A 21,923-nucleotide genomic window follows, 5' to 3' on the forward strand; every position below is an offset into this window, starting at 1 on the left:
TAATAAATTTATAAGTATCTAATAAAGAATAAAAGGTATTATTATTATTCAGTTTTTTATTGCTCCATTGTCACTTTGATTTGCCAGTATTTGAATTTGAATTTGACAAGTGAAACTATTATTCAGTTAAATTAAAAGTCCGATATGTTATCAGTATTTACATTCCAATGATTGAAGTTTCTCGTAGTGGTTATCGAATTCGTTTTATCATTGTCAGTATGATAGAGTTGCAAATAGTTCTTTTTACCAACATTCAACAAAGCAGAGAAATCGGATATTTCTACTACATTATTATATGTGAATCACGCAGATCATAGCAATAATACGCATAAAGTATTACATGAAAAGTTGTATATATACAATAGATTTAAAGTCTATTATAGATTTTAATTAACAATATATTGGTACATTTACATAAATTTTTGTATAAAAAATGTAATTACATATTTTGCATGAAATTATTAGGATAGTTTTCCTTTTCTTCACATTTTTGGATAATACCTGAAAACAAAAGCATAATTCTTTTGGTGTTTTGTGTAAAAAGAAGTTACATGATTTTATTGTTAGACAATATGTTGAAGTCTTACGTTTGCAAATTTTGTTTAAAGCACTAATGGTTGGTGAATCCGACATTTCTGTTAAAAAACTTTTACCCTCATCACAACATCTGGCTAGTAATGGGTCTAAAGGTATTGACCCTAAGAACTCTACATTCAGTTCCTCTGACATTGCCTGTGCACCACCTGTCGAAGCTGGGAATATTTCTGCAGTATTCTGTATATGAAGACAATTTCTCTTAATAACATATCTATAACATATCCTCTTTTTAATGTTGTCTCTAAATCTTGTTATCCTTACCTTGCATTTAGGGCATACAAAAATACTCATGTTCTCAATTACACCTAAGATTGGAATGTTTACTTTTCTACAAAAATCAATTTCCTTTCTGACATCTAAAAGAGCAACTTGTGGCGGTGTTGTAATAATTATAGCACCTGTAATGCCAGTGCCTTTGAGGTAAGATGTAGCTGACAAGTGTTCGTCTGATGTACCAGGCGGTGTATCCAGTATAAGATAATCTAAAGTACCCCAGTCAACTTCTGATAAAAATTGCCTGATCATCCCTACAAATGTAATGCATGCAAATTTCTATAGAATAAAAAATTGAAATATAAAAAACAAAAAGATGAAATTTTAAACACAAATAGTACCATTCTTCTTTGGTCCTCTCCATATAACTGCATCACTGGGACTGCTGAGCAAAAATCCAATTGACATTAACGACAAGTTATCCTCGATATACTGAAACAAATAATAATATGCAATATTAAACAATAGTTTTTTTATGGGCATAATATTCTAGTTTCAACAAGTTTACTTACTACAGGCGACCATCCTGATCCACTCTGATGAACTTGTTCACCAAGTACTCCAAGTACTCTCGGTTGTGATGGTCCACAAATGTCGATGTCCAATACTCCAATCTATGCACATAAAACATAGATGAGATTTAAAATTTAATATAATTAAAAATATAATATTTCAATATATTATAAATAAATTAATTAATATTTTTGATACTTGTTTATTGATGTATGCTTTATTTATCTTGATTTAAAATACGAAAAGAATGAGGACACTAAAACTTTGGTAATCAATAAAGGACTCTGGCACAAGTTGATACGACATACATAGGTATATATCAGTTGACTATAGATATTCTTATCTGAGGTTATTTCCTAGTAAACTGGGGGCATTCACTATGTTAGAATGTACATTGAAAATCACATGGATGTGCTTGGAATGGGCAGAAGGGTGAGTTGTTGCACCAACTTATTTTTCAATCTTGCTATAAAATCTATTATTTATATAATTATGAAATATATGTAGCATTTATATTAGGATTTATCTTTCAATACAAGAAATAAATAAATAAATTGAATGTAAGATATAAGAAACTAATTCTTTGTATCCTTGATGGAAAACATGTTTCAAGCAAATATAAATTTAGTATTAGTTTCACTTATGATTAGTTGTAACTGATTAAACTTACATTTCTATCGAAATTATTTGCCGCAAAGCATCTGGATATCAATGATGTCACAGTACTTTTGCCAACTCCTCCTTTGCCTGAAAGCACTAGTAGCTTATTCCGTACTGAGGACAATCTTTCTTTCACAAGCGCTATACCAGGATCTGGTTGTTTAGTAGCTCCAGACGAACACAGTGACTGGTTTGGGCATCCTGCGCAAGCTGAAGCTTTGCCAGCATTTTCACTCTGAGTCCCAGGGCAGTCTAAAAATACACTTCATAAATTCTAATATAATTCTTTAACGTTGCAAATACACATAATAAAAATAATTTATGGTGGACATAAAATATTCATAACACTTTACATTTTATTTTATATAATCATACATTATATACTTCTTAAGTAATTTCAAATGCTCTTGAAAAAAAATTTTATTAAAATTGTAATATATGAAAATATTATATATACAAGAGAGAGATGTAGAAGTATCGTTTCATCCTAACCTTAAATTTTTTGACATTTGATATAGAAATATAATATAAGGTAAATGACATATTACTATAATGGTGTAATCTTAGAGAATGTTAAGTTACTTCTAATTATTACTTTAATATATTTTTAAAATCAATTGATATCAGAAAGCGTATATTTACGTTCGGGAGCTTCACTAGGTACATCTGCCATGTTGATTCTTTATGAGTCAACTGTAATAAATATATAGGAAATAAAAAAATATTTTTTTTTTAATTTATTTTTTATAAATTTTGTAATCTATATTTAATTATATTTAATTTTATTATTTTTTTCTTTTAAAGAAATTTTTTTATGAATGATTAGCTCAAACTCTTATCTTAACTCTTAAGTACTTAATAAAAAAATGTGACTTATACACAATGATTATGCATTTCTCAACAATAATAATCATAAATTAATTTCTCATTGTATAAGTAATTTTAATTATAATGTATATTTTTATGATTGGTCAGATTAAAAAATATATGTATATAAAGTTATCTTAAAAATAAAAAAAAAATTTTACATGTTATATATACCAAAATTGAATAAAATATATATAATAAAGTTTTTACTACTTTTGTATTTTAAATCGTTCTAATAACTTGCTAAGATTACATTAATATTAATCTTATTTTATAAAGATTTTAAATATATAATATTTTTAAACTTTATGAAGATAATATGTATTTTTTACACAACTGTATACTTTAATTTGTAGCAATTGCAACCATGGAGTACAGTAGGAAGTTCAATGCCTTATATGGAACCAATATTTCCAATTCGTATAGGCGATTATACCCGTACACATAACTTACTGCCATGGAGACCAAACATGGGATTTGAGAACACAGAAGTTATTCCCTTGTAAGTAGACTCAACGTCTTCTAGTAGTTATAAATTCATTTACTTTTTCTTATAATAATAGTAGTAGATGTGGGTCTTCAAATCCTTTATAGATACACAGAATGATATTGATCTAACAAACTTTGTGTGTGATGTTGTTATACACCATCTTTCTGTCATTTTCGCTTATCTTCCTCTTGGACAAATAATCCGTACACAGGTTGAAATATAATACACATATATAAAAAATATAATTACTAATATTACTCTTTCACAGAGTTACAAAGTCAATACCAAGTTACACACTGGATACCAATAATAAAATGAGTACACAGCCATTAAAATTCCCGAATTTGATAACGGGCTATCAACGTAATCCTGTTCATGCGTCCCAAGCTGCCCTTTATACGAGATATGCACCACATGAATGGTTCCAGAAACAAATAAATTATTACAATGAATCAAGTTCACAGAGACATTACTCTGAGAGGACGCGAAATGATGCTCTGAGAATTATCAGGTACATATATAATAACAGGTTTTCTTAAGAAAAAGTATTTTTTAACATAGAACATTGTTGTGTTGCCTAAATCCAAAATTATCTTTTTATCTTTTAGAAATGCTGAAGAGAAAATACAACATGGTCAGTATGATACCAGCCGAAGACTTGGTGAAAGGATAAACGATATTACTTTTTGGCGCAATGAAGTGGTATCAGAACTAGAGAGAATGCTTCATGAAATTGAGAGACTTCAAGATTGTCGAAGTACCTTAGAAAAAGCAGTACGAGATATTGAAGGACCTTTACATATTGCAGAGGAATGTCTTTATCACAGAGAAGCCAGAAAAGGTATATTACAGAGTCTCAATTATTTCATGTATGTTTCATGAAATATTATATAAAAAGAGTTCTGCTATAAAATTTTTATTTTTATTTTTTTATAGGCACAGAATTAGTACATGATGACTCAGAAAAATGTTTACTACGAGAAGTGGAGCATTTACGTATAAATCAAAAGAAACTAGAAGCTTGTTTGGATAAATGCAAAGATCAGGTAAAATTTAGCCTGAATATCTTGATTTTTTTTTATATTTACATAATCTTTAATCAATCAACACAATTAATTAATTAATATTATTTTGCTTGTAGTTACGAAATTGCAGAGCGTCGCAGAATCAATTAGAACTAGATTTAAAAAATAAGGAAAGTGCCTTAGGTATAGATACTATTTGTCATCAATTGAATAATCACACTCAAGGATTACAGTATTATTCCGGAATTGAGAAATATGATCCATGGTAATTAATCATTTGTAAATGATTCTTATAACATTATACGATACAAATACATACCATTATCTGATTAGCGTTTCAGAACAAGAAAGCTGGGCAGATGCAGTGAACAGAATAGTGCAAAAATCCCAAACGGAACGGAATAAGTCATGTCAATTACGTACTACTGCCGAAAGTCTTATCAATAAAGTTGCTCAAGAAATGTGGAATACATGGAGTAACACCAATAATGCTTTAACACACAGATCTTCCGAATTACTGGAAGCTAAAAATAAGCTGCAACAACATTTGCAAAAGGTATCAAAGTTAATACGTGTATCTTTTTCAGATTAAAATGTGATTCGTAAAACATTACAGTTGCAACAAGAAATATTTGATGTTGAAAAAAATTTGGAATTAATGCGTAAAGCTATCGCTGATAAAAGTTATGCGACTAAGGTTGCTCATACAAGAATGGAAGCGAGAATGCATCGTCCTGATATAGAATTATGTCGTGATTATGCCTATGCAAGGTACGTATTGTATCCTGACAACGTGACATTATCAAAAAACGTGAGATATTATTTCAAAATATTATTTTTTGCAGTCTTCAAAAAGAAATTGACGAAATAAATCATCAACTCGAAAAAATGCACAAGGCACTGAAAGATCTCGAGAATCAACACCAGAAATTGTTGAGAACTCGAACTAAGTTGGAACATGATCTCGCACTTAAAATTGATGCGTTATACATCGATAAGGAGAAAGTCTGCGGTCTCAGACGCGCGTATCCTGTTAATGCATTGTTTAGATTTTAATGGCTTATTCTCTGTTAGTGCCATGTTCTGAATACTGCCAGTCATGAGAATATTTAATCGTGTCATTTGGAATACACTCCTAGAGGAATTTAGGCTATGTGATATTTCCATATCCCCAAAACAAATTTGGAAAAAAGACATTAAATATTTATTATTTTGTACAATTATAGTAACTATTAGAAATAATTACGTTTTACTTTACTGAATGACTTTTGGCGTAGCTTGGTATAGGCAATTTAAATCCTGGTTTGGCTTCGAAGAATGTATAAGACAAAATCACTTCATTGACAAATTCCATTTTTGGATCTTCTGTGAATTCTGGATCAATATAGAAGAACACTGGCATATCGACCTTGTAAACACAAAAATAACTTTTATAATAACTTTTACAATACACTGCCTGAATTAATCATATAGATTATACATTTATGCAAATGTTCATTCTTGCAATTCTTGTTGGTAGAATAAAAATTGATACTTAAAAAATATATTAAAACTTTTGTTAGATGCACAAAAAATAGACTGTTATATTATTCCATATGCAATATTAATAAACTTACTTGTTCATGTGGATTAAGCATCTGTTCTTCGAAACAGAAACATTGTATTTTATTAAAGTATTGTCCTACTTCAAAAGGTAAAACATTATATGTGGATATTCCAATCACTCGTTCATTAGTCGGATTTGTGGCTGTGTAAAATGCTAAAGCTGTCTCTCCAGGAACAATTGTAATTTCTGTTTGCTGTGGCTTAAAATTCCATTGCATCGATGCCGCTGTATCTGCACTAAATTTAATTTTGATCTTCCTATTATTAACAGGTGACATTGTGCTTAATTTAGTAGCATCATGACCAGCTGATATTGTTCCACCATAACTGTATGACTGTATAAAAGAAATATAGTTAATAAAAGGAATATATAGTAAATTATTACAAATATTGTTACACCGATAACACTAGTTGTAATACTTATTAAAATAATATATGGAACATTTAACTGAAACTTTTTTTTGGAATCGTGACCTTAGTTCATTTCAGTTGAATGTATCTAATAGATAAGACTAAATTCGACAATATAACACTTATAATTAATATCAAAGAATCGCAATCGTGTACCTGGCAAAACATTCTATACAAAGGCACTGCTGAGTAACTTAATCCAACTACCAGAACTCCGACTCCAGTCCAGTAGAAAGTAGTCGAACGTATTCTTTTTTTAAACGAGCTGTCAGAGTGATCTTTCATTAAATTTCGTGATACATTGGTATGTATTTGTCTAACGCAAGCTCGTGTCAATCGTTGACAGATATTAAAATACATCTTTCCGTTCTGTCAACAATTCAAGGTTAACCTATAAGACTGTTTGACATACGATTATGTATCGTATATGAAATTAAATTCTTCTCGAAAGCATAATAATATTAAACAGTAGATAAACTGGTTCTTTTAGCGAGGCACGCGTATCAGTATCAATATCGCAAAATTCGATAAAATTATAAAGACAATATCGATGTATTATCATGTGCCAAGCAGCACTCCATGCTGCCTGCTGCCTGCGACATCTAGCGCTACCTTCGCTAATTTTATACCGCGCGATAATTATTCAATATATGTATAGCTAGTAATTTTATCAAAATAATATACTAAATTTTAACTTATATTGCTTGTAATTACTTGATGTAATTCATGTAAATGTAAGTTGACATTATCATAATTATATACAAAATTCAAAACAATCTTATTTAGCAAGTAAAGATAATCTGAAATTACATATATATAAAGCACGCTCTAACGAAATTCAAATTTATTATCGCACAGCGCGTTCTGTCGGAAGTGGAATAAAGTGTAGCACAGGTGTAGGTTGTTATTCTTCAAACGCGCGCACAGTGTATCGTGACTCTTTCCATGTGTGCTTCGCATATAATTTAAATTCGCGTAATAATCATAGTCACGAGCAATTTTGTATAACGCGATTCAGTGTCAAGTGTGTTTTCGTTTCGTTTGTACAAATAATATTTGTCTACCGTGAGTAAACGGAAAATCGCGATATCGGAAAGCAAATCTGAATTTTCGTAAAATTTCTTTTAAATTTATATTAATTATATATATATATATATATAGATAACAAGTTTCTTAAAATATTTTGATCAATTTATGTATGATTAAGGAATATTTATTGTATATTATACATATATAAGACAATAGTATTCGAAGTAATTTTTTCATCATATGTAAAAATAATGCGAAGTCAACAGCGATTATCGAGATGCAAGTTTCGATTCTCGCGTGACGTAGTTGTATCGAAATTCGTGTGAAGGTGAACAATAGTGTTTTAAAGCGCGCGCAGAACAGTCGTGAGTGTAACGTATGTACTTTGATTTGATTTATAATTCGTATAATAATCGCAATTTTTCAGTAATAATTACGAGTCGCGAGAGTGATTTTACGTACAACGCGGATTCGAATAGTGTCAAATACCTCCACCTCGTGCGTAAAAAGTGTTATATCGAGATTTTCGGTACGAATAAAATTCGATTCCGGGATATAAACGTTATATGTCCGTATGATTTGGAGATGTAGCAAATAATCATTAGTAAGAAACTATTGTACTTATTTTAGATGTTTGTTTGTATGTGTTGTATGTTAATTTTTTTAACTTGCATATATATATATATTTAAATTATAAATTTGCATGAAAGGAAAAAAAATAGAAGAAAATATATAGATTTTCAGTATTTTAAAAAAATAAAAAAAAATTTATATAAAAAATTTTTTACATATTAAATTTACATATATATTTAAAAATGTTTATAGGTCAATGCTTACCAACTGGATAGGCGAACAATTTTGAAGAGATTCTATCGAAGTCGAGGGAGGGTTCAAGAGCAGCAGATTAATAAGAGTACGTAGATAATTGTTCATAAAAAAAAGTAAATTTATTTCGTACATATTTTTGCTATGAAATTGATTTTTAATTTTTTTTCGCATTTTACAGCCCACGAGTTTTGTCGTTTACGATGCGAATTAGCAACTTCTGGTCTTATCAATCAGTTTTTCATCGATGTACAGGTAAGAACACACGAACTGGTCGTAGTTGAGACAACTATCAATCAAAATTTTTAGAGTTTTGAACTTTTATATATATACTTATATATTCATTAATTTGTTGAGAAAATTGGTTCGTTTCTATACAACTACGTCCAATTGTAAATTATAATACTACGTGTAACTTACTTTTACTTTTTATCTAAATATCGCAGTTTCTTTGTATTTTTATTGTAGAGAGTATTTTATGAACGGAAGTATTCACAAATAACTTATAACGATAATAATAATAAACTAGTTGCTATATAAATATATATTTTTTTTATCCTAATAGCAATTATTAGTAGTAATATAATATTAAAATATTCCTATAATACACTTATAAAATCACATGTTATTGCAACGATATTGCATAAATTTCTTTGATGTTACAAAACTTTTTTAAAATATATACTCTACAATAATCTACAAATGATTGTAATAAATACACGAAACAAATAAACAGAAATATTATAATTTTAAATGGCTGTGAATGAAAAAATACTCATAGATAAATATACATCAATATTATGTTGAATACTAATATTATATTAACAATTGATCTTGGAGGTAATAAAACAAAATAAAAAAATGTAATTTTTCACATTTTTAATATGGATTTATCTAAAAAATTATATCTTTAAGTACTAGTTTAAATTAGTCAAGACTTTATCTATAAGATTAATAGAATTTTAATCAAGTTATTAATAAACTATTAAATAAAACGAGTGATTTAGAGTTTTAATCAGTAAGTTACACGTAATATTTAACATTATAATACAAATTATTTGTGTGCAAATTTGTGTAATTTCACATATACGCAATAACAGTCGACTTTCTTATATCGATATTGAAGATCAAAATCATAATTCTTAACTTAATATAACTACCTTAAAAACATAAACTTAATAGTAATTAAATTTTCACATTATTTAAACATATAACTGTAATGAATCTTATAGTTTTTATCGCATATTTATTTATGAAAAATGCAAGTCGTTTTTAATTATACATTTGTTAGTTAGAGCGAAAGATTAAGATACAAAATTATATAAAGATTTATAATTTGGTGTATGTGAAAAACTGCACAAAAGTATAAATAATTCAGAATGTACTAGTTAAAGAATATTGATGCATTTTTTCTATGTTGCAAGTAGAAGAAATTATTATTGCGCATCAATGTGCATATTGCAACAGGTAAATTTTTCTCTCTCAGTTGATATAATAATATATAATTTATATGTAACGTATACACCTCAAGAATTTATTAATTTTACTTTTAAAGAGATAAATATTTTTACTGGATCATTTCTTGTTTTTCCATCAATCTTAAAATTATATACCTTACTACGCAAAAAGCACGAATATTGTTTTCGATAGAAAAAGAAATTCAAATATCTAAGGTAAGGATATTTTGTCTGTTTAATTTTTCTATAACTGAAATTTTTATAAATTCAACTTTTAATAAATTGAGAAATTATTGGCCATTTTATGTATAATATAAAATATGTAATTATTTACGTAGTACAATCATCTGTGAAAACAGTTAATTAAAGAAGCTGATAAATTTTCATAATTATTATAAATAATAAACTTATAATTATTATATTATACGCATATATATTTCGTTTATATTCTATTGAAAAATAATATTCGAAATCTCAAACGTAAGAACTATAGTGTATGTTTGGCACGATAAAGAGGTATTTGCAATCGTTTTCTAATATCTATTTTCTTTGCATCAATCACTTTGACCCACTGAAGTACAAAACTCATAGAATTTTTATTTTTTTCATATATTTTGGACTATAAAATAAAATAAATAGAAACAAGTCATCTTTTACGATAAAATTAATGTTAAAATATAATAATTTGCAATTGTGTTTAATAATAAAAATAATAAACAAAGAAAAAAAATTCACGTAGAAAACAATTGCTAAAGCTATCTATATATATTTTTATTTGTGTAATTATATATATTTCGTTATAATTTACAATTTAAAAAAAATATATATATAAATTATTTTTTTATAAAAAATATATATTAAATTTAATATTAAAATTAATATAAAATTAGCAGAATATCTCCCGAAATATATGCAAGGACAGAAAAACATCTCATTTATTTTTCGTAATTTCTATGAATTTTGTTTTTCAATTTTCCAATGGGCCAATTTCTCAATATTGTTTATTTCATGAACTCTTAGACTTTAAAAAGTTGAGACGGATTTAACTACTATTATATGTTATTATGTACATTCAGTATGATAAGTATCTAATTATCTACGTGCAGCCTCGTTGTTGCGGATACTTAAATATCTAAATTTAATATTTAAATATCTAAACATGATATTAATGTGATGGACATTTGTAGTCAAGCATCTAGACACCGCGTATAAAACTTGCTATATATTACTACTGTCTTTTTTTTGGCACAAACTCGACAATCACACGCACCACAAACATTGAAAATACAGTAATTTCGAAGCTATCTTTTATATTTTTACATTTGTATTAAATGTTTTACACTTTTCGCGCATTTTCAAAAAGGTGATTCCAATAAAATAAACTAAGTACAATTATTATTAATCATAATCAAGTATAGGTACTATGAAGTACTTTTAATGACGCTTCTTTCTTTGCTAACTATATTTGTTATTTTTAGACTTTCTCAAATCAGCGTTCCTTATCTATATGGTTATACATATTTGTATTAAATCAATATTTTTGGTGAATTTTACAACAAAGTTAAATTAGATACTCGTGGACTTAATTCAAAACTAGATGTAGCTTTTCTATCAATAATGTATAACTTATATAATATAAATTGAATATTATTTTCTTTGTGGAGCATAAGATTCAGAAGCGTCATGAAATTTTCTTTCAATTTTACTGTTATTATAAAATACCGACATTTATCAACAATTTGCTTATATCCAGATTTTTTATAGTTTAGTTGTAGTATGGTTATAGTAATAAATATACATAATGTTTAGAACAAAATTATACGTTTAAGAACTTTCATAACAAGCTTTCTAAAATTGCGCGTTCTATAGATAAACTTATAACGAAAATATGACAAATAATTTTATTTTTTCGTATTTTGGTTTTTATAAAATTAGAGATCACATCATCATCAACCGACTGATGAATAAATAATTTAATAAATGTATAATAAGTACTTATAACTGAACAAGTAAATAAGAAACTAAATGAAGGGATGAAGATGTGAGCGGTTTTAATAGGGACGAAGATGATTTTTTTTTAATTGCGCGACTCGTAGTTGCAATTATTACTGGCGTAGAGATGGATCCTCTGATGGTCTCGAAGGTGGTGGCGATGCTTGAATCGCTTCTTGCAATTCGTACATTGAAACCTAGGCCCGACACCACATTCGAGGCGCAAATGCCTCGTCAGGTTACACTTGTGCGAATAAGTGCGGCCACATTTCGGACAGAGAAACGGCGGCCCGTCCTCCGCTTCCTTCAATCGCTTCCAAACTGAAACATTTGTCGGAAAGAATACAGTAAAAGAACACATACACACATATACACACAAGCATACATTCTCTCTTTTATTCTCACAAGCAAACATACACAAACTAGAGAAGCATTATGCGGCCAAATAAAAATACCCGATATACATACAAGTGTAGCATATATGCCGCAAATCAGGGCAATCATCACACGGATTTTTTTCGACGATAAGTAGATCTTTCTTTTTTTTCTCTTGTTGTTCTTAAATACGTCTGATTTTGTGTCGCGATATATCGTAGCTTCTCTAAACTGCATGCCCTCGAGAAGCAGCTGTTTTCTGTGAAACGAGTTGCTTCGACGATTTTGCGTTATAAATTGCTTTACGCTACGGTGTCACAACAAAAATGTATTTCTATTATAAATAACTTTCAATATATCTATTTCAGGGATGGACAATTTTGAGTTAACGATATTTACATATTTTTAATTAAGCATTAAAATTTAAAATTAAGTATTTTTTATATTTATATTATATCTCACAATCTCATTTTATTTATTATAATATACTCTCTCTCTCTCTTTCTCTCTTGTTATATTTTATTATTATCTCTTTAGCGTACATAACATATATTAAAAAGAAATTTAATATTTATGTTATGTATTTAATATCTCATTAAATGCGAATTATTCAATTCTTGTGTAATTTGTATTTTAAATAATGTTTCTTTTACATATTAATCAACATCGCAAAATTTGCCCAGCCTCGATTTGTGACATATTTTTTAAATATTATTGCTGCATGCATTTAACAATTATCTACATCTGATTTTTATATACATCAAATACACATAATAAATATATTAGAAAAACATTAGGATGTGAAATGACAGCAATGTCAGTTGAATGATAGTAATATAACTTGGGAAACGTTTCACAAAGAAATCAGACGTTAGTGTTAATTTGTAAAAAAAACTCAAAGATTTATGAGTAAATAATTATTGACTTTAATTATCGAATGATAATAAAATGCAGCAGGGAGCTAGTATCTTCGGGGGCACTATTTAAACATTTATAAAATTTTATGATTTATAAAATATATATGCATATTTATTTTTACTGCAGTTATTACAGTACATATATGTAAAGTATACATATATGTATATATATTCGTACACATCCACATGCATATATAGTTGTAAATCTCTATGTACGTCTCTACATAAGAAGAAGTCATGATATATCAAGATGAAATAAATCGTTATGTCATGAGCTCTCCTTGTTTAAGAGTTTATTGAATATATCTCTGTTGAATATAACATATATATATATATATATATATATATATACATACATATCAGACTATTCGTTTCATTGGCACTATTATATTTAACTCGCTTACGGTTTATAAATATAATAAAATTATATTACTATTTAACGTCGCATCTAGTGCATTCAGTGCACTTCGTGCAAGAAAAATACGCAGTATAATTTCTTATATCTTGCGTTTTCAAATTCTTTTCTCGTATATGTTACATGCATCATAACTATTTTGCACCTTCGGCGATCACAGTTGATTTTTCTGATAACAAATTGACTCGTAACTCTTTCAAGTCATTCTCGACGTTATCGGCGAAAGGATAATCAGAAATATATATAAACAAATATACAAGAAGTCTTGAAGAAAGATGCAATTTACTTGCAAAATTTTCTTTACAATTTTATAATTTTATTTCACTAATCATCCATTTTAATTAAAATCATAAGATATAAAAGCATCTTTTATAGACGTCTTGTATACAGAATTAAATCGCTTACAATTTTTTGCCATTATACATAACTAATAATATGTAACTATAATAAACTTACTACTACGTTTAATAACAAAAAATATACAATTTAAACTTGTCATCATTTTGAATTTCGTCATTGAGATACTTGTCTATAAAAATCGCTTAAATAAAAAATAATAATGGCAGTGAATCAGTCTGTAAGTGTTAATATAAAATCTGCTTTGATAACGAATTCAGCAAACTAAAAAAATATAATTGATCTGATTAGAACCGTTTTACATAAATTCTCTCTTTTATTTAACATAAATATATTCTATATAAAATATAGTAATATATTTATTTTATATATATTTTAGTATTAATTATATATATATATAATTAAAATATAAAAATTAAACAGATAATAAAAAATTTGAACACTCATTTACAAAACTCAAAATTATCAGCTTTGACACTACCGATCTTATCGGTATTTATGTGAGTCTTTGAATTTATTTTGTAGGATTATTTACTTATATTTACTTATATTTTTTGGAATTATTTAATTATATTAGTCATTTTTATTTAGATATCATATATGCATTCGCGTAATTGCAAATTTAACTAATTAAAATAAGTAATAAAAAATATTTCTCTTGTCAATTTTCATATAATAATTTTGTCATTATTTGGTAAAAAAATGACTAAATGCACATATAATTTTAATAAGATTTTTTTGTAGCTATTTCTCGCTTTGTAACTATATATTATATATTTTTAGACAGCAGAGATTAAAACTGCCTAAAATGATATATCAGTGTTGTCTTTTACGTCAAACTTATATCTTGATTATTACTGTACTTATATTATTCTTTGGAAGACTTTGTGACTATATACAGAGATGTATATTTAACTAGATACTCACGAGGCAATCACTTTGATCATATTTCTTTTGATTTTCTCGTTCGATAACACTTAGTAATAAAACATTTTCATTTAGTTTTTTATCATATATAAAAAGAAAGAGAAAAGAAGAGAAAATTAAGTACATTCTTAAAATATATTTATAATGATTAAATATTTAATATTGTATTTAGATTACGTGTTTCTTTCCTCAATCAATGAAAAATAAATTTATTTAAAATTAAGTTGTAAAAAGCTTAACTCTGCTCTTTTCTCTTTGAATCGATACAAACCAGTTAAATTTATAATTGTAGATATTTAGTTTTTATATTTTTGAACACGTTTATTATTTACAATTAACCGTAAAAATAACGTAAGACAATTAATCTTTTCTTTAAAACATGTGATATTAAAAATAAATATATAAAAAAAATAACAAGATACACATCTATCATATTTGATTAAAAAGATCAGTTCAAAAGAATTTCAAGAACCTCAACATTGTATTGTCTTAAATTCTACTAAACTTTCTGACCAACTTCTGACCGACTGTCCTCTTTAAATTTTCAATAAATATTACGATATTACACCAGAAAGTACGTATAATCTTTGCAATGCTTTTTCTGCTCATCGGAAACTTTTGGAGTACTTTCGTTTCGTACAATATTAAATGGCACTGAATAATCTCAAGACTTCTCATGAGTTCTCATATGTAATACGAGATTATGCTTATGCTTAGATTTTTTATGGCAGATGGGACACTCGAACTGTGGTTCCACGCCACACTCAAATCTCATGTGTCTGTTGAGCGAGTGCGGCCTAGTGTAGGCATTGCCGCAACGTGGACAAGAGTAATCGCGATTTCCCGCGGTTACCTGATTACTGTTAACTTCCGTTAGTAGTTGACTGTTTTCTATCTTCTCGGTGACGGCGTAATTGCCAGGACAAAAGTTTGCCGGATCCTCAATCACAGTTGTTCTCGTCATTGTTTCCTTCGTTAATTGGTTCTCCGCCATCAGCCGAAGATACATCGTCTGGTACTGGTAGTACCATTCGATTGCGGCACCTGGCGAGTACTTCCGTTCTAGAAAACACACAAAAAAGTCAGTACAGCTCTGTCAAATACGTCGCGCCCTTTTGCCGTAGGGATTGGCGATCACATTAGTTTAGAAGGGATTATTATCGATCACGACAAGGACACAGACGTATACAGCACGAATTAAGTTATACGCAACCATTCACCATGAAAGCAACTGTAAATAAGATCCCTTGATGTCTGAGCTTTTTTTTGCTGTCATAGACATTTTTTGAAAGGAAAGGGAAAAATATTGTCTCTTCTCTTCTTGTCCACGAACAAATGTATTTAGGTATATTTGATGTATATTAAGGAAATTATATTTTTTACATTAAGGACAGTTTTAGACAGTAATCTGCATTGTTCATATTAAGACATAAAAATGTTAATGAAAACTGTAGATTTGAATGCGCTATAGTTGATTGTGTATACATCGCGTACACATAGTTTTTATTTTCGCTAAAAACTTTAAGAGAAACAGACAAATCATTTCTTTTTTTTATACATAAATGCACTACATATTTTTCTTTGTATGTTCATAGTTTTATTATTCATTGGTCTTTTAGACTAATTTGAACATATAATAACATAGTTAAAAAGTACATATTAGTATTTTAACGTATAATGTAAAGTATGAAATAACTTAAATTTTTGTGGTTTTTAAATAGGAAATAGGAAGAAATTTTATACATATTTTGATATTAATGTATTGAGAAATTATGTGTTTTTTTAATTTCTATTATAAAAAATAAAATTTCAATAGTAAAATATATCGAAAATAAATAGTAAAAAAAGTGTTACAAATATTCTTAATATAGAATTTATATTTACAAGTTCTATTTATTAAAGTATATTTAGACTTTTTATTTATACGATAAATAAAAAGATTATTCGCACATCTTGCAGTAATAACGTTAATAAATAAATAATTTTTAATTTTTTTATTTATCATCATAACACTTAACAACAGAAAATGTGTGTTGCGTAGAGAATTCGATTTGTCGAAAAAGCTATTTCTATCAGCATCACATTGCTGACAAGTCCTCAGTTTCAGTCAATCGGTCCCAATCTCGATCACAAATATTTGGAGCATCGCCTCGAAACGCCTATCAAGTCGCGTTCTCTTAATTCGTGAACTTGTCCGCACAAATTATGTTCAAGAAGAGAAAGAAAGTCACCCACGATGATGCGCGCTGATGTGGTTTCGTAATTCGTAACGATATTTGAACTTTCGATCGCACACGTTACAGGAGAATTTTTTCTCCTTATTGCCACAGTCCACCCGCTGGTGTCTCTTCAGACTGTCCAGCCACTTGTATTTCTTGCCGCAATCGGTGCAGACGTAACTCGAGGTCCGTATCATCGATGTATAAGAGTCCCCGCTATAGATAGTAACGGGATAGTCACCAGGTACCAAAGTGTCGTGCACTTTCGACGACGGATATGTCTCGCTCGAAAACGGTTGCAAAGAATCTTGGCTCTCCTGACCGATGCTGTGCATCTTCCTCTCCAGCATCCACAGAGCGTCGTACTCCTTCTGCTGGTCCGCTCCTGCGACAAGAAAGCAGAGTACGGGAGATTAGGCGACGTGTCTGAATCTCTTAAAACGTGAACAAAGTTACGTAGGAACCGGTTCGCGTCGCGGCCACTCAATTTAAGATCGAAATGTATGAATGAATGGCATGCAGCCGATATCAGGAAGTTCGAGGAATTGCTGATAAAGCTCCTGATGCAAAGCGACGAAACGCTCTTGACTTTATTTGCTCTGTAATGTGATATTCCAAGTTATTTCGCTGTTAGTTCTTTATCTATACATAAAAAAAGAAGCTCTTTTACTTAAATTAAATTTTATGATCGATGTTATAAGCGAATGTTCGATGTTATTCGATTTAATCCTTAATGTTTCATTTCATAATTAAAACTTCTATATACAATATGAACTTCTACATATAATATATCTTTTACATATAATCATTTCACTTAAGATAGAAGTGCACAGGAACTACAAATGACATCATTGTTTTTTGATATCTAAGAAGCCATTATTTATTTATTACACAGTTATTGTCACGATTATTTTAAAGCAAACTAATTTCTATGATCTTTATTTTTCACGTGTACATTCACGTGATTTTTAGGTACTTTTATTTATTTAAAAAAATTTTACTATAATTATGTATAATATATAGAGGAGCATAAATTGAATACGTACATGCATATATGTATGTATGTATATACATATATATATATATATATATATATATATATATACACACACACACATATATATGTGTGTATGTATGTGTTTAATTCTTACATTATTGAGTCTATTATCGACATTGAATAAACTTACAATCATTGCTTAGAAGAAAACATTTTTATTTACTGATTATATATGTGCAACTCGAAATATATTTTATCTATGTGAAATCAATAACTTTTTCTAATCATTTACATACGTGATATAATTAGAATCGGACAAAATTTATATAGTATTTTCGATGCCATAAAATTTTAAATCGAACGAACAATATAAAAAACTTATTTACACTTATTACTTTTTTGAATCTTGCTCTCTGTGCATTACTTCACATAAAAGCCTGTTATAACTGAGCGACGCATTTGACAGTTCAAATATTAAGTATATAATTTTAATTAAATTGATTTAAAAAGAAGAACTAGAGTTAATATGTAAATAATTATACATACATTTATAACATTCATAAAATAAATAACGCACGCGCAGCGCGCGCTTATAGTGTCCTAGTCACCTAATTAAATTCGTGTAGTGTAATAGAAAGCTAAATCTCTCGTTGATAATATGTAATAAAAACACATAGTTTCAATCTTATTCAGAGATGGACAAAATTTTATATCGTACAATAGATAATTAATAATAGAAACAAAGCATTTATTTATAAATGACAATGCATTTTTATTTAAGTAAAAATTTATTCGATTAAATTCTTATTTAACTAATATGTTATTATTTTTTATTCGTACAAATAACAAACAAAATTAGTGCACTATATTATAAAATATTACGAGTATAATAAATAATGCAAATAAAGAATCAAATATTACAGATATAAAGAATAATGAATAATACAAATATTGCAAATAACAAACTATAAAAATGTAAAATTCAAATAATGTCCATCTCTCATTTTATTATCATTCTCAAGCAATTTATCGCGCGTTTAATTAATCGAATTTTATAATCTAGTTGTGATAGCAGTCAGCACATTTAAACAATTGAGACACATAGGTAGTTGACTTTTGTCATTAACAGTTCGATTTTTATCGAAACAATTTAATTCAGAACATAATTTATATTTAAGATCGTATTATTTTTTAATCACTCATACTTTCTCTCTTTCTCTCTCTCTCTCTCTTTCTCTCTCTCTCTCTCTCTCGTAATTGTTGGAAATGGATCAATATTGATAAAATCTCTTCTTATAAACTCGTCTTGTCCACTTTCAAAGAATGATTACTTTCTTTGTCATTACACACTAATCGCTGATGCCGGCGCAAGGTGTCCAGCCTTCTATACGTCTTGCCACACTGATTACAATAATATTCCTGCAGTTGAAGTCTCTCCAATGTTTCCTGCCGATCTCGGAAGGACGCCAGAAACTCGTCGCATTTTTGCTGATGACGTTTCAAACTATCGACCCTTGTGTACGCTCTACCACAGCCGTCGCACCGAAACTGCTGGCAAGACTTGACGTTCTTCTGGACTACATTGGCTTCCACGCTGTTGAGAATTGGCGAGTCACAGAGCAAGTAGTTCAATTGGCCGTGGAAAGGCACCTCGCAGACTTCTGGTTCCTCGTCGTTGCTCTTGTCCGCGCCACAATGAACATCCTCATCTGCAAAGACATGTTAGTCCGTTAAAAGATAAGAATATAAGGCAAGACGTGCAAGACAACTGGCAAGCGAGCAGCATACAGCCAGAAGCATGCATTATCTCGTGAATTACCTTCTGAATTCAGTTTTGTAGTCTAATCATAGAGGATATGAGATTGCAGAAAGATTAAAGTTCTCTCGAAAATTTTAATTGTTAATCATAAAAGTATTTTTTCGAAGATTTTTTTTATCAAAAAGTTACAAGAAGGATAATAAGAGATTAGATTGTGACGTATTTGTTTGTATAACTTTGAATAAAAAATGATTAGGGTCTAAAAATTCAGCAAAGACTCTAGCTTCTCAAAATTTGCAGGTATTTATTAATTGAAAAAATAATAACGATGCGTGAACATATGTTTTCTTATATTGATATACACACATTGCAAACTACAAAATCTTAAATATACATGTATATGTTTGGTATTAAACATATGCAATATAGAAACTCCATATTTGCGGAGATTACAAAACTATTTGTTTAGGATCGATTCTGCAAAATTGTCGTGGATATAAAAACTACAATTATTGAAAAGGAAAAATATAATAGAAAATACTAAAAAAATTAATAAAATAAAGAGATGAATGGAAAAAAGAAAATACTGTTTCTATTATAATTTTTTATATTTTACTATTTAGTTTAGTTTATTTGAAAATAAAAATTAAAGTTAATTTTCTTAGAAATATTTAAAACAAAAAACATGAACTATAGTTTTTTATTATATATATTTTATATTATTTTTATTAGTCTGCAAATAAAACAATTTTTAATATGCAAAAATGCTGCAGTGTACAGATACCAATATTGCACGAATATATGAAATCTATAAAGAAGGAATACACGAATATGGAGTTTCTACAAAAGTTAAGCTAACAATACAAATTAGCAGATATCATCATAATCTTAATTTCTCATTTTATTATGTTGTAAAAATCAAATAAAAACGTACTTTTCCCAATCCCATAAAAGAGCGCAAAAGATATTTTAATAAGATCCTACAAAAATAAAATCTTCTTTTATTCTTTTTAAAAATTTTTATAAAAGATTGATTATAGCATACTAGAGTTTCTATTTATTATTTAAGTAATATTCTCACGCTATTATCTGAAAGTATTCCCTAATTACGGATTTTTACGATATTTTTTAAATAGAAAAATTTGAAGAAGTCTAAATATAGATCAATTCTAAAGTAATCGAATTTATTCCGGTTCTTCCTTTTTGACTAATGATGCATGAGCACTCTTTATGTGATTGTGTAAAGATAAAGGCTTTTCAAACTTCATGTCACAAATAGGACAGCATCTAGGCTTGGTTTTCGCTTTACAGTATAACTTCTCGTGTCTTCTAAGGCTATCGAGTCTTGAGAAATTCTTTCCGCATTCTTCGCAGACAAGCGTGGTAATCTTTAATTGTTTCTTTCGAGGATGTTCCAAATGTTCCATGCTCTCCGAAGACAATTCGTTGTAATCGGTGGTCACAAATTCGAAGCAGCTCTGTGACATTTCATTCTCGTCAAACTCTTGATTTAAGAACGGCTCGGTTAACCAATCGCATAGTTCCGTGTCATCTATAAAAAAAAATAAAGAACGCTCGTTAGATTTACATCTTAACCATCTAAGATTCGTGAAGCTTAGGGATAGAAAAAAATGCAAAGAAAAAATCCTATAAGCGCATGCATTCGAAGAAAATGATTATATGTGAATACGCTATTATTGACAAATAAAAGATATGATATTTTTTGATAGGAAAAATATGATAATTTTGAAGGAAAATCAGCAATAGACACATTAAATTTATAAGTGGAGGATTGAAAAATATAATAAACGTAATTTAATAGATGTTCAATATATATATTATATTAATATATTATATATTAAAATATATATATATATATATTGAACAGAACAACCCTACAATTAAAAATTATTTTATTGATAGTTTCAAAAAAAGGAAAAAACTAAATAAATATCTGTTTTTTTACAGATTTTTTTTTATATTTATTGTCTCAGTAGTTTTTCTAGGAGAGAAAGAGAGAGTGTAAATAACAATATAATAAAATGGAAAAAGGGCTTAAAAAAAAGAAAAATTTACAATTGAATGTGATAGATAACTTTGTCGTTGTCATATCCTTTTCTTTAAAATACTTAAAATTTTCCACACATATTATATGTAGATTGCTTTATTTCGACATAGCGCAAGCAACAACAAGAGTGATACACGTCATAAGA

General features: G+C 28.3%; 4 protein-coding genes across 5 annotated transcripts; 1 reads left to right on the forward strand and 3 right to left on the reverse strand.

The window, feature by feature from the left end:
* Positions 1-38: 38 nt before the first annotated feature.
* On the reverse strand, positions 39-2,811 carry Nubp1 (NUBP iron-sulfur cluster assembly factor 1). Its single transcript, XM_072886781.1, has 7 exons — positions 2,686-2,811; positions 2,054-2,295; positions 1,383-1,484; positions 1,212-1,302; positions 859-1,124; positions 588-774; positions 39-501 (listed from the first exon to the last, which is right to left on the reverse strand). Exons 1-7 carry the CDS (start codon positions 2,714-2,716, stop codon positions 440-442), a joined length of 981 nt encoding a protein of 326 aa, XP_072742882.1. The 5' UTR covers positions 2,717-2,811; the 3' UTR covers positions 39-439.
* LOC140662978 (tektin-3) lies at positions 1,754-5,522 on the forward strand. 2 transcript variants are annotated; one of them, XM_072886779.1, is made up of 9 exons: positions 1,754-1,815; positions 3,267-3,412; positions 3,669-3,911; positions 4,009-4,241; positions 4,337-4,446; positions 4,542-4,690; positions 4,759-4,981; positions 5,042-5,196; positions 5,271-5,522. In XM_072886779.1, exons 1-9 carry the CDS (start codon positions 1,771-1,773, stop codon positions 5,479-5,481), a joined length of 1,515 nt encoding a protein of 504 aa, XP_072742880.1. In that variant the 5' UTR covers positions 1,754-1,770; the 3' UTR covers positions 5,482-5,522. The 2 variants fall into 2 exon arrangements, with proteins under 2 accessions (XP_072742880.1, XP_072742881.1); XM_072886780.1 differs by lacking the exon at positions 1,754-1,815 and adding an exon at positions 2,295-2,575.
* Positions 5,523-5,605: 83 nt separating this feature from the next.
* Positions 5,606-7,041, reverse strand: Cox11 (Cytochrome c oxidase copper chaperone COX11). The gene is made up of 3 exons (XM_072886790.1): positions 6,598-7,041; positions 6,042-6,365; positions 5,606-5,833 (listed from the first exon to the last, which is right to left on the reverse strand). The coding sequence occupies exons 1-3, from the start codon at positions 6,799-6,801 to the stop codon at positions 5,675-5,677; spliced, it is 687 nt and encodes a 228-aa protein (XP_072742891.1). The 5' UTR covers positions 6,802-7,041; the 3' UTR covers positions 5,606-5,674.
* Positions 7,042-18,091: 11,050 nt separating this feature from the next.
* Positions 18,092-21,529, reverse strand: LOC140676497 (uncharacterized). Its single transcript, XM_072911611.1, has 2 exons — positions 21,020-21,529; positions 18,092-19,660 (listed from the first exon to the last, which is right to left on the reverse strand). Exons 1-2 carry the CDS (start codon positions 21,195-21,197, stop codon positions 19,245-19,247), a joined length of 594 nt encoding a protein of 197 aa, XP_072767712.1. The 5' UTR covers positions 21,198-21,529; the 3' UTR covers positions 18,092-19,244.
* Between the last annotated feature and the right edge of the window lie 394 nt (positions 21,530-21,923).

The sequence above is a fragment of the Anoplolepis gracilipes genome, chromosome 2, assembly GCF_047496725.1.
Source record: "Anoplolepis gracilipes chromosome 2, ASM4749672v1, whole genome shotgun sequence".
Classification (NCBI taxonomy): domain Eukaryota; kingdom Metazoa; phylum Arthropoda; class Insecta; order Hymenoptera; family Formicidae; genus Anoplolepis; species Anoplolepis gracilipes.

What these genes read in the sequence shown, in the direction of transcription:
- Nubp1 (XM_072886781.1), bottom strand. Translation starts at nt 2,716, where the DNA reads ATGGCAGATGTACCTAGTGAAGCTCCCGAAC. An exon ending in ACCTAGTGAAGCTCCCGAAC is followed by an intron (nt 2,296 to 2,685) that starts GTAAATATACGC and finishes GTGTATTTTTAG; the next exon opens with ACTGCCCTGGGACTCAGAGT. An exon ending in GAGAGGACCAAAGAAGAATG is followed by an intron (nt 1,125 to 1,211) that starts GTACTATTTGTG and finishes TTACATTTGTAG; the next exon opens with GGATGATCAGGCAATTTTTA.
- LOC140676497 (XM_072911611.1), bottom strand. Translation starts at nt 21,197, where the DNA reads ATGTCACAGAGCTGCTTCGAATTTGTGACCACCGATTACAACGAATTG. An exon ending in AAGACACGAGAAGTTATACT is followed by an intron (nt 19,661 to 21,019) that starts GTAAAGCGAAAA and finishes ATGTCTTTGCAG; the next exon opens with ATGAGGATGTTCATTGTGGC.
- LOC140662978 (XM_072886779.1), top strand. Translation starts at nt 1,771, where the DNA reads ATGTACATTGAAAATCACATGGATGTGCTTGGAATGGGCAGAAGG. An exon ending in GATGCTCTGAGAATTATCAG is followed by an intron (nt 3,912 to 4,008) that starts GTACATATATAA and finishes TTTATCTTTTAG; the next exon opens with AAATGCTGAAGAGAAAATAC. An exon ending in CGTGATTATGCCTATGCAAG is followed by an intron (nt 5,197 to 5,270) that starts GTACGTATTGTA and finishes TATTTTTTGCAG; the next exon opens with TCTTCAAAAAGAAATTGACG.
- Cox11 (XM_072886790.1), bottom strand. Translation starts at nt 6,801, where the DNA reads ATGTATTTTAATATCTGTCAACGATTGACACGAGCTTGCGTTAGACAA. An exon ending in TGTATAGAATGTTTTGCCAG is followed by an intron (nt 6,366 to 6,597) that starts GTACACGATTGC and finishes TCTTTTATACAG; the next exon opens with TCATACAGTTATGGTGGAAC. An exon ending in TGCTTAATCCACATGAACAA is followed by an intron (nt 5,834 to 6,041) that starts GTAAGTTTATTA and finishes TGTGTTTACAAG; the next exon opens with GTCGATATGCCAGTGTTCTT.